This window comes from Saccopteryx bilineata, chromosome 2 (genome assembly GCF_036850765.1).
Source record: "Saccopteryx bilineata isolate mSacBil1 chromosome 2, mSacBil1_pri_phased_curated, whole genome shotgun sequence".
Lineage (NCBI taxonomy): Eukaryota > Metazoa > Chordata > Mammalia > Chiroptera > Emballonuridae > Saccopteryx > Saccopteryx bilineata.
Window position 1 is genome coordinate 373218820 of NC_089491.1, and position 12188 is coordinate 373231007.

Below are 12188 nucleotides of genomic sequence, written 5' to 3' on the forward strand. Positions count from 1 at the left end.
AAGAACCATCCCAAGGTTCCAAAAGAACCAGTGTCATAGCCATCTCTTTTTGGCTCTCAGGTTGCTCCAGCCCCAAGGCTCAGAAATGGCCACCGGATTCCTCCACCGCCCACATTTCATTCAGAATTCTGGCGACTCAGGAATATCCGTCCTGTGCTGTGCGCAGAGGGACACACTCCCTGAGAGGAAGGGGTGCAAGTCTGGTCTTGGAGACAGACACACTCACACCACTGCCGGCCAGCAGATGAGGGATGCTACGGCGGGAGTGGGGGACCGCGGCGGAGTTCTTCACCGGGAGATATCCAAGCGGGCTCTCCGGGAAGAACAGGTGTTTGCCAGGGTGGAAAAGGGTGGGCAAAGTGAATGCAGGCCGGATGTAAGTTCGAGGAAAGGCAATAAGACGAATTAAGAAATAGAAAAAAAGGCTGTCGTGTGGCTGGAGCTCGAAGGTGTGAGCGCGAGCATTAGTGAGCGTGTGATGCACCAGACTGGGCAGCGCGTGGATCGTCCTGGTGTTTGAGTTGATCTCTCAACCATCGGGAAATGACGCAGTTTTGCCCAGCTCACAAGCCAACTCCTGGGAGGGTAGCTGAAACACTGGCGAGAGTGAAGGGAGGGGGTACCCACAATTAAGGACCTTCAAGTCCCCAAGAAGCTGAGGCCTTGGGCAGAACCATTCTCCAGAGGTAGAGAGGGGAGGAGAAGCCCTGGACTCAGAACCAAGCCCACAAAACCATCTGGAACCTCTTCTTAAGTCTTTTTCTTGCTTTTTTCTTACTTTTCCGCTCTGTTTCGCCACCATTAGCTTGCCTCCGCGAGGTTCCCGGTCCTGGGCACTACCTGTTGCTTCTGGGCCGCCCCCTCCCGCTCGTGGTCCGGCCCGGTGGGCGCCTAGCCAGACGCAGGTTATAAAGGCCGAGCTGCTTCTGCAGCCGACTGCGGATTCAAGATGCGTCCGAAGGAGTCTGGGGAGAGCTGCGCGGGGAATCAACCCGGGCCCGGGTATCCCCCAGCGAACAACCCCGCACTCCCGCCCACAGCCAGTCCCGCTCCAGAGCCCTCCACCAAGCCTAAACTCGTCTCTAAGCAGGCACCGGCTGCTGGACAGGGAGCAGGATCCCAATCCTCAACACGATCCCCATCCGGATCTCCATCTGTCTCGGGACCCCCAGCGGGAGCCCAAGGCGCGTCCGCATCCTCGGCCGTCCGGGGGAAGGCTCAGTCTGTGCCCAGCAACTCGAACAAGCCGAGGACCCGCTTATTCCCAGGGCCTTCTGGTCCCCGGGCCACTGACCTGGGGACTGGAAAGGTGATGGACATCTCGAAGACACCGGCTGCCTCTATCCGCGGGCGGCAGAGGATGTCGGACAGCGAGCGCGTCACGTTTATTCGGGAGGTGGAGGAAGGTAAACTAGGTCCCGGGACCCCGAAGCGGGTGAGACGAGGGCAGTTTAAGGGAGGAGGGGGCGCCGCCTCCTCTGCCACTCAGTCCCACTCCTCCACCCACCTACGCGATATCACTGTTTGCAATGTCTGTCCGGTCACCTTTTTCCCCACTTCCCTTTCTCTCGGTCTCTGATCTCCGTCGGTGGAGCAAGTCCCGGGGCCCGTGCGCTCCCCCGCCCCCTCCGCGCGCCTGTTGCTGTGGTAGAGCTGCGCACTCGCTTGCCCACCTCCTTGGGCTTCCGCAGTGCCGGGAGATGGGAGGGGGGGCTGCGGGAGGGCGCGCCGCGGGAGGGCGCTGCCCGCGCGCTCTGAGCCTGCGCTGGCTCGCGGCGACCGGAAGGTGGGTGGGTAGAGGAGGTGGTTTTGCCAAACTCTTGGCTGCGGGGTTCAAAGTGCGGCTTCTCCTACCCCTACAGTCTGGGAGTGGGCGGGGCCTGCGGCGGAATCTGCCCCTACTTTTTCCTCGCATCTTTCACTGGGTTGCGGGAGATCTCTGGTTTGGGACCAGGGGCTCAGGTGTCCCTACTCCAGAGCGGAGAAGTCTCTCTACTGCTTCTCTCCGCGCACAACAGGTGCAGAGTGGGTGGCTATATCTTTTAAGACCCATGAGGCTTATGAGTTGGCCAAGGCTGACTGACCTCTGGGTAAGGAGTAAGGGGTAATGAGTCAGTCTGTTGCTGTATTTCTGCTAGCTGCCTCCATTCTCGTAGTGTCAGGGACCCAGGCGTCCTGAGAGCCCATTTCCACCTGAGCCTGGGGGGACTGTGATCCCCTTACCTCACCCTAGCTGCTAGAGGTCCTGCTAGAGTCTAGCCCCTCCAGAAATGGGAAAAAAAAAAGTCTAGTTGGTCTTGGGAGCAGGGGAGGGGGCACTGAGTACTGGGGGGTATGGTGAGGATAACGGGGGCAGGAAAGGGGATTAGTATTCTGTCTTGTTGCTAACCTTTGTTATTGAGAGAGAATGGGGATAAGGCAAGAAATAGTGGGTGCAGAGTGGCATTTACCCCCTTTTCTTCTGACCTGGCTGCTCCACTTTCTTTTGCAGCACTGTCTTCTGACCAAACACTGTCAGTCAAGAAGATCACCCAAGACGATGTCAAAATGATGTTAAATTTGCTAGATGAGGTGTGCTGCTTTGCCTACCTTGGTTGACCTGAGCCTTAGCTAGGACCTGTTTTAATTCTATCCTGTAAGGGTAGGAGACTTGGCTGTTTACTGCCTGGCTACCTCTCTGGGGGCCAAACTAGGAGTCTCTCTTATAAAAAGCAAGTAGATGTAAGATGTCCAGGCTGAAAGAGCTCTGCTCTTTTTCTATAGGGGAAAACTGAGTAAGGTCCTACAGTGGATGAGTAACAGACTCTTGTGTAGTATTCTGGAAAACTAGGGGGTGGGGAGGTTTTCCCCCAGTAGCCTAGCTTCCCTCTAAGCCCTGTGTCCTCCCTGGCTTCTCTCACCTGTTTGGGAGATCCCAGAAATCAGGAATTTATTTACCATGGTTGGGGGTTCTTCTGCAGAGAGAGCAGGACCTGAATACAGCAACTCTCCTAAGCCAGTCCCTGACGAAACAGAACAGTGTTCTGGAGGAGAATAACAGCAAGCTGGTAGCCATGCTGGACTCAGCCAGGGAGGAGGTACCTGGGCAGGGAGGAGGGGGTAAGGGGTGTGCTCTCTCAGGCTTTCCTACATTCCCTAGTGCCAGGACCCTCACCTGCCCTTGCCCCACCTGACCCTGGGCTCCTCTTCCCTTGCCAGATTTTACAGCTTAGACACCAGATGAGCTTGCAAGATGGCCTCCTTCAGCTCTACTCAGACTCTGATGATGAGAAGGACGACAAAGAAGAAGAGGTGAAAAAAGAGGAAGAGGTAGAGGAAAAGGAGAAGAAAAAGGAAGAGAAGGAGCAGCAGCATGATCATCCCAATAAAGGCCCTGAGCTGTGAGTGTCCTGGCTTTGCATTTATCTGAACGACCTCAGTTTGCCTGTTTGCAAATGGGCATGAATGAACAGTGCACCTGCCAGCAGGGTTGCTGGGCTAATTGAGACTCACACTTAGCCCAGTGGGGCTGGGAGCTGGGTCCCCCCACCCCTGGCAGCACCCTGACTCTTACGACTCCTTCCCTAGGACACCTCTGACCTCAGAGTCACTGCACCGCCCACAGCTGGAAGCCCTGCAGAAGCAGCTGAGGCTGCTGGAGAAGGAGAATGAGCAGCTGAGAGAGAAGGTGAGAAGGGGGGAAGAGGGCTAGCCTTGGGCAGCGAGTGTTGACTCCCCTGCCCCGTCCTCTCTTCCTCCCTCCAGGCCTCTCAACTCGATGTCCTTGAGCAGGATCAGATGTTCATTCTGGGATATGTGGAGCAGTTTTGTACGTGAAGTTGTAACTTGGGGTAAAGGGTAAATCTCAGGACTCAGAAACCTGAGTTCAAGTCCCAGTTCTGGCACTTCCTAGCTGTGTGAGCTTGGACAAGTTCCTTGACCTTTCTGAACCTTCATTTTTAAAATGGAGATTTATAATCTCAACCATGCTGACCTCTCCAGGGGTTACTACAGCTTTATGCAAACTGTGAAAAGCTATGCAGAGGCTCTGGGTCTCCTCTAAGCCAGTTTCCTTTTGTTATTTGGGGTAAGAGGAGAGAGGGGGCTGGAAGGGAGGAAGGGAGGGAGCTGTGAGCTTCCAGAGACTAGGCACTGCAGGGCACTGGCGCTGGACCTGGCGCAGTCTAGAGTTCCACATTCAACAGTGGCTTTGCCTGGCACTGTGCATTTATGAAGATGAGTGAGGCACGGTGTTAGTCCCTGAAGAGCTCAGATGCACACTCGAGGTGGCAACAGCTGTTCTCCTCACCTCAAACTTTACCTTTCTTCCCCCTGGATTCCCACCCAGCTCCCTGAGTGGCCCCACTGGTCCCCAGACCCCTGGCGGAAGAGCCAGTCCTCAGACTCTATTGCTTCTTCCTCCTTGGATAGGCTCGAGTCTCTTCCTTCCTTCCTACCCCGGCTGCCTCTAGGCCAGACCACCTCTTTCCTGGTCTCCTTGCTCCACTTGCCCTTGTTCAGGCTCTTCTGCAGACAGTGCAAATGAGTTTTCTAAAACCAGATTTGATTATGTCAGTCCTCTTCCTAAAAACCCCAAATAACTTGCCATTAGCCAAAGGATGAGGCAGTTTCCCTACCCAGCTTTGAGACCTGGACCCTGCCCACTGCCCCAGCCGCTCCCTCCCAGTGTCCTCTGGGCCTCCCCGCACCCTGCCTGGGCCATGTCTTCCCTTCTGCCTGGTTGAGCCCCATTTGCCCCGTGGAGGTCTTTGCTTCAAAGCTTTGAGAGCAAGGCTGGGCTGGGCGCCACATCTGTGACCCCCCCCAATGTGTCCTTTACACCTGCCCTGTCACAGTCTGTATGTAGTACACTCCATTGTGATTTCTTTTGCCATCAGCCTTCCTGCTAGACTTGGGTTCAGTGTGGGGTGGGACCAAGTCTTATTGACTGCGCACCCAGTGCCCTGCTCCGTGTCAGTCACTAAAGGTTCATTGGGAAGAAGACCTGAATTGGGAATGCTACCCTGGTGGACCCAAGGGTGCTCTGCAGGAGCGGAGGGTGGGTGCCGACAGGGGAGCTGGGGCTGACTTCCTCTCCCCACCTCTCCTCAGTCGAGGCCAGCCTGCAGATGTCCCAGCTGTCAGAGGTGCTGGTGAACAGGATGGAGAACTTGGACGAGAAGGAAAGGGAGACCTTTGAGATGTGGATCTATATCAAGAACCTGCAGGAGTACTGCGAGTTGGTGCGTCAGGGTGTATGTGGAGTTCCCTCCGCCGGTCATGGCCCCAGGGGACCCAAGGCAGCTTTCCTCTACCCCCATCTCCTAGAGCGCTCCGCGCAGCCAGGCCCCAGTTCTCTGGAGGAGACCTCAGAGAGCCCCCTATCCTGTCCCTTCATCCCAAGGAAGGGACCAGGGAGTACCAGGAGTCAGACCACATCATCCTCCCCACCCCCCTTATTTGGCCTTATTCCATGTGACTTCTCATTTAAGAGGCTGCCAAAGACTCACTCGTGTGCCTGGGAAGACTTGCCGGAATCGGGGGGCCTGTGGGAGTGGGGAGGCTCTAGGTGGGGCTCACCCACTTTGGGTTTTTCCAGTATGGAACGGAGAATCAGAGTTTGAAGCACCGGCTGAGTTTGGAGGAAGGAATACATTCGTATCTCCAAAAGCAGGTGAGGTCCCCCAGGGCTCCTGCCCAGGTCCTCGAGAACCCCTGACCCTGATTCCTAAGAGGACAGGCTCCTTGCAGCAAGGATGGGTCTGTCCCTCTCTGTGCCCTCAGTGTCTGGCACTGGGCCTGGAAGGTGGCAGTTCAGTTGGAGTCTGAGGGGAGTGGAGTCCGGGGACCTGCCTGGGGTCACCCTGCATGTCATGTGGTCTAGAATCTGGGCTTCTTGCCTCTTATTCCAGCTTTCTGGGACCCTGGGGAGACAGTGGGTTGGGTGTGCGTGGGTCCCAACAGAACCTGTGGGTGTGTTCCAGCTGGATGAACTTCAGCGGAAGCGCAGGGAAGGTGAGGGCACACCGAAGGAGAACAAGAGGGACGTGAGGACTTCCCCCCAACAAGCCCCAGCCCCAGAGTCCGTGGACAATGTCACCCACTACACATACACTGTCCCTATGGTGAGGACCCCCTGCCTCCCCTGCCCTTGGCCTTTTTACCTGTATCCCTTGTATCTCAGCCATGCTGAATGATTTCTAGCCTCAGTCCCTGTCTGCCTGAAAATATGGGTGAGGTTCAGTGGGGATCTTCTGGGAACGTTCCCCCTCTACTCTAGGAGCTGTTTCCTGATTTCCAAGAGGCCATGGCTGTGGAGCTCAGAAAGTCAGTGAAGAAAATGGTCTCAGACCCTGCGTGTTTTACGGAAAGGTACGTGCTAGGCCCCCAGACCCGTGCTGACCCACACTCTCGCCTTCCCTGCAGTGTGGGAAGTGTTTGCCCACCTGGTTCTACCTTCTTTCATTTGCCTCCTTACCCCCCCCCCCCCACCTTGTTTGTCAGCCAGCCCCTCCCACTCACCACCCTTTTCTGTATCCACAGAGTCTGGATCTGGGCTCATCATTTCTTTCTGAGATTTTTTTTTTTGCATAATGGGGCCCCAGGGACTTTGCAGGTTTAGCTTTCAATGCCTTGGGACAGTAATGGCCCTTCTCTCTGTAGAAGGAATTATGAGATGAACTCAGAGGAGATTTTAAACCTGGGGCAAGCCAGCCAGGGGCTCCCCCATCATTTTCCCTCACCTTTCAGCAGCCAGTCACCTGAAGCTGGTTCTGTGACCCTGCAGCCCTGGAGAAGGCCCGATTTCTGCTGAGCAGGAAGTTGTTCTGGGAAGGAGTTGCTTCCTTTACTTCACATTTTGCCCTGAAGGTGGCTGTCTGATTTAAGACGGCTCCTAGTGGAGACCAGAGCCTTCCCTTTACCTGACCAGGGGCTGAGAGGCCAATGGGCACTGTTCCAGGAGCTGGAAACACCTGGAACTGAGTCCCAGTTTTGATTTCTTTACTGCCAGTGTATCCTTAGGCAAGTCACTTGACGTATCTGAACCTTTCTAGAATGGATTTGTTCGTATGGCAACTAGCTGTGGGAAGGTTAAATAATGAAGTAGGGAGCTGAAGGAGTATTATCCCTATTGGTCTCTGCTGAGCAGCAGGCCTGGGGGCCTAGAGAAAGGTAGGGCCTATGCAGTATTAGAGCCCATTCTTCCTCCTTTGTACTGGGAGGGAGCGCTGGGTGTTTCAAGCCTTGAGGCTGGTACCCAGCTCCCCTTCCCCCTGGCTGGACAGAACTGTTGTTCTGCGTCTGTGTGTAGGCCCATGGCTGGAGGTGTTGGAGTGGAAGAGCAGGCCTGGGGGCTCTGGCTGCGGCTGGCTGGCTGGCTGGGGCATGGAAAGGCTTTCCTGCCCCCCTGCCCAGGTGTGAGCAGCACTCCAGTGAGGAGTCTGAGGAGGGATCCATGCCGGCCGAGGATTTCATGTCTGCAGAGGAGCTGGTGCCCGGCGAGAGGCTGGTCCCCGGCGAGGGGCTGGTGCCTGACGAGGGGCTGGTGCCCGCAGAAGAGGTAGTGTCAGCTGAGGAGAGCGTGACGGAAGAGGTAGAGCTGGTGTCAGAGGACACGGAGGCCTGGGAAGAGGTGGAGCCGGAACCAGATGAGGCAGCTCAGTCCCTGGAGGCCAGCGACTTGGGCCCCTCGGGCCTGGACATGAAGTATGTCCTCCAGCAACTGGCCAACTGGCAGGATTCCCATTACGGGCAGCAGACGCCTCAGAATGGTGAGTGCTCCCATGGGGACCTCCCTCCAGCCAGCTGGACACACCACAGATTGTCAAGCCGATGAAAAGTGAGGGTAGGTGAGCCCCCCAAGTGCTCACTTACTCTAGCTTGGTCCTGCCCAGTGTGCTGGTTTGCATGGACTCTGTATTTCATTTGCATAGGTACCTCAAGTTCCCCTCAGCTGGAACTGGGGCCCTGATGCTCATTTACATGGAATTTGCATAGGATTCCAGATCTTTACCCCCTTTTTTCCTGAAGGCTGGGCTGGGGATCAGGACCGGGAGTACAGCTCCCCACTGTGCCTCAGCTTCCTATCTCTGCCCCCCATCTTCCCCTGCCCCCCATCTTCCCTCCTCCATCCCCAAGGCTCCCCAACCCTGCAGCAGTGGCAGCAGCAGGCCAAAACAAACATGGGGGGTGGGATCAAGGAGCAGCACCCCAGGGTGCGGACCCAGGACTTTCGAAGGCTGGAGGAGGACAGGGCCAACAACCCTCCCATGGCCTGGGAGGAAGAGAGGCTTTCTGGGGCCACCCAGGCCACTGGGAAAAAGGCCTCCACCAGCAAGGGCCACAGTCGGACCAGTCCCCTGGGTGAGTCTGAAGTGGGGTAAGATCTCCTTACGGGGTGGGGGGGTTGGGTCCAGGTCTCCCCTCCCCAGCTAAGAACCCCAAAGTTCGGGCACCTGTATCTGCTGAGTGCAGGTGTTACACGAGGCTGTGTGAGCCCTGCCTCCAAGGAGCTTGCAGAGATATCAAAGATGATTTACTGTCACATGTTATCTTCTTTAATCTTCACACTGCTATGGGTAGGTATTACTATCTCCATTTATTTGGTAAAGAAGTTGAGGTTCAGGGAGGGAAAGTAACCCATTTAAGGTCACACAGCGAGAGTGGATCTGAGCCTGATCTTGTCACTATTATGCCATTGCCATCATGACTTCCCTGGCCTGTCCTTTTCCTCTCCCTGTCCGGAAGCCTGCCTGGCCTGCTGGGTCAGCTATGAATTGTATAATCTGTTGGCAGCCTCACCATTATATCTGACCTTTTCCCACTCAGATGGCCCTTTGGTCACCACTGGGTGGCCTCATCAGGGTCAGCAGGTAAGCTCATGCAGGTTGTAAACTGAATGGTGACCTCTATGGCTGGGCAGTGGGCAACCTGCATAACTAGCAATGGTGGTTCTCTCTTTCTGATTATGGCTGATCAGGTCCTTGCCTCTGCCTACTGCCCCAGCCAGGCCTGTGGTCCTCAGGCCCCCAGTTCACATCCTGCCCCCTTCTCTTCCAGGTGTCGTTTCCCAGCAGCCTGCAGAGGCCCCACACAAAGCCTGAGACCCCTCCTGCTGCTGCCTGGCCAAGTTCCAGCACCCCCAGACCGTCCTTCTCATTCTCCAAAATAGGACCCCCTGTCTATCACCAGCCCGCCCTCTGTCCTGATGAACCTGGGCCAGAGCTTGAGGGCCCAGACCTCGACCCTCTTCTGGGACAGGTTGAAGGAACGGTGGCCCTCCTGCAGCTGGTATGAGAGCTGTGGCTGCTGGGCCTGGGTCACATGGTGGTCCCCGGGGCAGCAGCAGCCCGGGGGGGTGGGGGGGCACGAGCTGCCAGACCCAGCTCTGAGCTGGGGGTAGGGCGCAGGCCCTGGGAGCAGGAAGTTATTCTGAGTACCCTCCTAACAACAACCTGCCCTTCATTCCTTGACCCCCAAGTTAAAGGAGGTGCCCGAGTCCTTGCTGACTTTTAGGGACCCCCATTCTTGGTCCTTTCTTAGTCCCTAATTAGTTTATAACCTGGAGAGTTTCTATGTGTGAGCAGAGTCCCTCTGCCCAGTGGTGTGCCTTTCCCCAACCTCCCTGCCTTGGCCTATGAGTGTGCTGGCTCCTGCCCAAGGCCCAGCCACGCCCTCCCTTCTGCCCTTGTTTCCTCCCTCCATAGGATCTCCTTGTTTCCCACCCTTTACTCATAACCAGCTGGAGTCAGGGGCTCGGGACCCTGCTCCCCGCAGTGCTTCTCAGTGTCCTGTTGCTTATCAGCTTGTGTATGTGTCAGTGCAGGAAATAAAGTACCCGTGTGCCATCCATCTGGTTCAGTCTCAGACATCTTTCTCAGGGAGCATGCGTGTGTTTGAGTGTGTGCGTATATGCGTGCAAATGCACTTCTATGGGGCAAAGTTGTAGATAAGGGAACAGGTCCAGGCAGGTTAAGTGACCCTCCCAAGGGTCTAACAGGTGGTCACAGAGCTAAGATTTGAACCCGAGCCTTTGGACCTCCAGACCCCATGCTTGCACTGGCTCCCTCCCTGATCCTTTCTGCTCCAGGGACTCTGACCCATTTTGGCTGCAAAGTGTGAAGCAGAGGGGAGAGTCACTTATTGTCTTGGGGAGAGGTCCTCCAGAAGCAGACCTGGAACAGGGTTTGAAAATAAGTAGTATATGGCCCTGGCCGGTTGGCTCAGCGGTAGAGCGTCGGCCTAGCGTGCGGAGGACCCGGGTTCGATTCCCGGCCAGGGCACACAGGAGAAGCGCCCATTTGCTTCTCCACCCCTCTGCCGCGCTTTCCTCTCTGTCTCTCTCTTCCCCTCCCGCAGCCAAGGCTCCATTGGAGCGAAGATGGCCCAGGTGCTGGGCATGGCTCTGTGGCCTCTGCCTCAGGCGCTAGAGTGGCTCTGGTCGCAACATGGCGACGCCCAGGATGGGCAGAGCATCGCCCTCTGGTGGGCAGAGCGTTGCCCCTGGTGGGTGTGCCGGGTGGATCCCGGTCGGGCGCATGCGGGAGTCTGTCTGACTGTCTCTCCCTGTTTCCAGCTTCAGAAAAATGAAAAAAAAAAAAAAAAAGTAGTATGTTTGGAAGATGATCTCAAGAAGCACTCGGGAGAAGTGGGGACTTAACAGAAGGAAGCTAATGAAAGGGAGTTTTAGGCAACTGAGCACAGCCCCCTGGGGACCTCTGCAGGGAAGTGTAGTGTTTTGCAACTCAAAGTGTGGTCTGTGGACTAGCATCATTAACATCTCTGGGAGTTCATCAGAAATGTAGAATCTCAGACCATATCCCAGACCTATAGAATGACAGTCTAGATCAGTGGTTCTCAAAGTGTGTACCAGGGTGCTCTGGTGCGCCCTAAAAGATTTCCAAGTACGCTCTATGGTATTCCAGAGAAATATGTGCCTGTTGGGGACCAAAAAACCAACAAGGGTTTTGGAGTTTAGAATTTTGCGGGACAGAGATGTGGGGAATTGGCTGTAAGCTGACAGTCTGCCCAACCCCCCACCTTACTTGCCTAATTAGGTTGCAAAAGACTGTTAAGCTATGGTGCTGGATTGTTTATACTACCCCCCCCCATGTTCCCTGGAAAGACTGGAGGCAAGTTTCTTCTATCCTTTGGTGTAAAGCTAGGATGATATGTATGGTAGGGGTTTTCTGCACTCAACACTATTAAGAGTGAAAGAGAGGAATTCTTCAATGTATTGTCGAGGAAATGAGAGTTTGCCTTTAAAATATATGCCCAAATATTGAAGAAATCTTCAGGATACATCAGGCTCATGTTTCTCATAAACACAAGAATGAAAAAACTTAACACATTTGCGCTGGGACCTGCCAAATTTACTAAATCTTACTAAGAATGTATATATATAAGAAGATAACTGTCCCTGGCCATTTGGCTCAGTGGTAGAGCATCGGCCTGGCATGCAGAAGTCCCAGGTTCGATTCCCGGCCAGGGCACACAGGAGAAGCGCCCATCTGCTTCTCCACCCCTCCCCCTCTCCTTCCTCTCTGTCTCTCTCTTCCCCTCCCGCAGCCAAGGCTCCATTGGAGCAAAGTTGGCCCGGGCGCTGGGGATGGCTCTATGGCCTCTGCCTCAGGCACTGAAATGGCTCTGGTTGCAACAGGGCAATGCCCCCAATGGGCCGAGCAACACCCCCTGGTTGGGCATGCTGGGTGGATCCTGGTCAGGCGCATGTGGGAGTCTGTCTGTCTCCCCGTTTCCAACTTCAGAAAAATACCAAAAAAAAAGATAACTGTTTTGTCGTTTTTTAAATTTTTTAACCCCTCTTTTTTACGAATTCTAAAAAGTATAACTCAAAAAATGTAACAAAATTTTTTTTTTTTTTTTTTTTTTTTACAGAGGCAGAGATAGACAGGGACAGACAGACAGGAACAGAGAGAGATGAGAAGCATCAATCATCAGTTTCTCGTTGCGCGTTGCGACTTCTTAGTTGTTCATTGATTGCTTTCTCACATGTGCCTTGACTGTGGGCCTTCAGCAGACCGAGTAACCCCTTGCTGGAGCCAGCGACCTTGGGTCCAAGCTGGCGAGCTCTTTGCTCAAGCCAGATGAGCCCGCGCGCGACCTCGGAGTCTCGAACCTGGGTACTTCCGCATCCCAGTCCGACTCTCTATCCACTGCGCCACCGCCTGGTCAAGCAAAAAATGTTTTTT

General features: G+C 55.0%; 1 protein-coding gene across 1 annotated transcript; it reads left to right on the forward strand.

The window, feature by feature from the left end:
• The first annotated feature begins 920 nt into the window (after positions 1-920).
• On the forward strand, positions 921-9821 carry HAP1 (huntingtin associated protein 1). Its single transcript, XM_066263647.1, has 12 exons — positions 921-1406; positions 2492-2571; positions 2961-3077; positions 3199-3380; positions 3568-3667; positions 3745-3808; positions 5092-5222; positions 5579-5653; positions 5964-6104; positions 6260-6351; positions 7396-7751; positions 9040-9821. Exons 1-12 carry the CDS (start codon positions 950-952, stop codon positions 9081-9083), a joined length of 1839 nt encoding a protein of 612 aa, XP_066119744.1. The 5' UTR covers positions 921-949; the 3' UTR covers positions 9084-9821.
• Positions 9822-12188: the final 2367 nt, after the last annotated feature.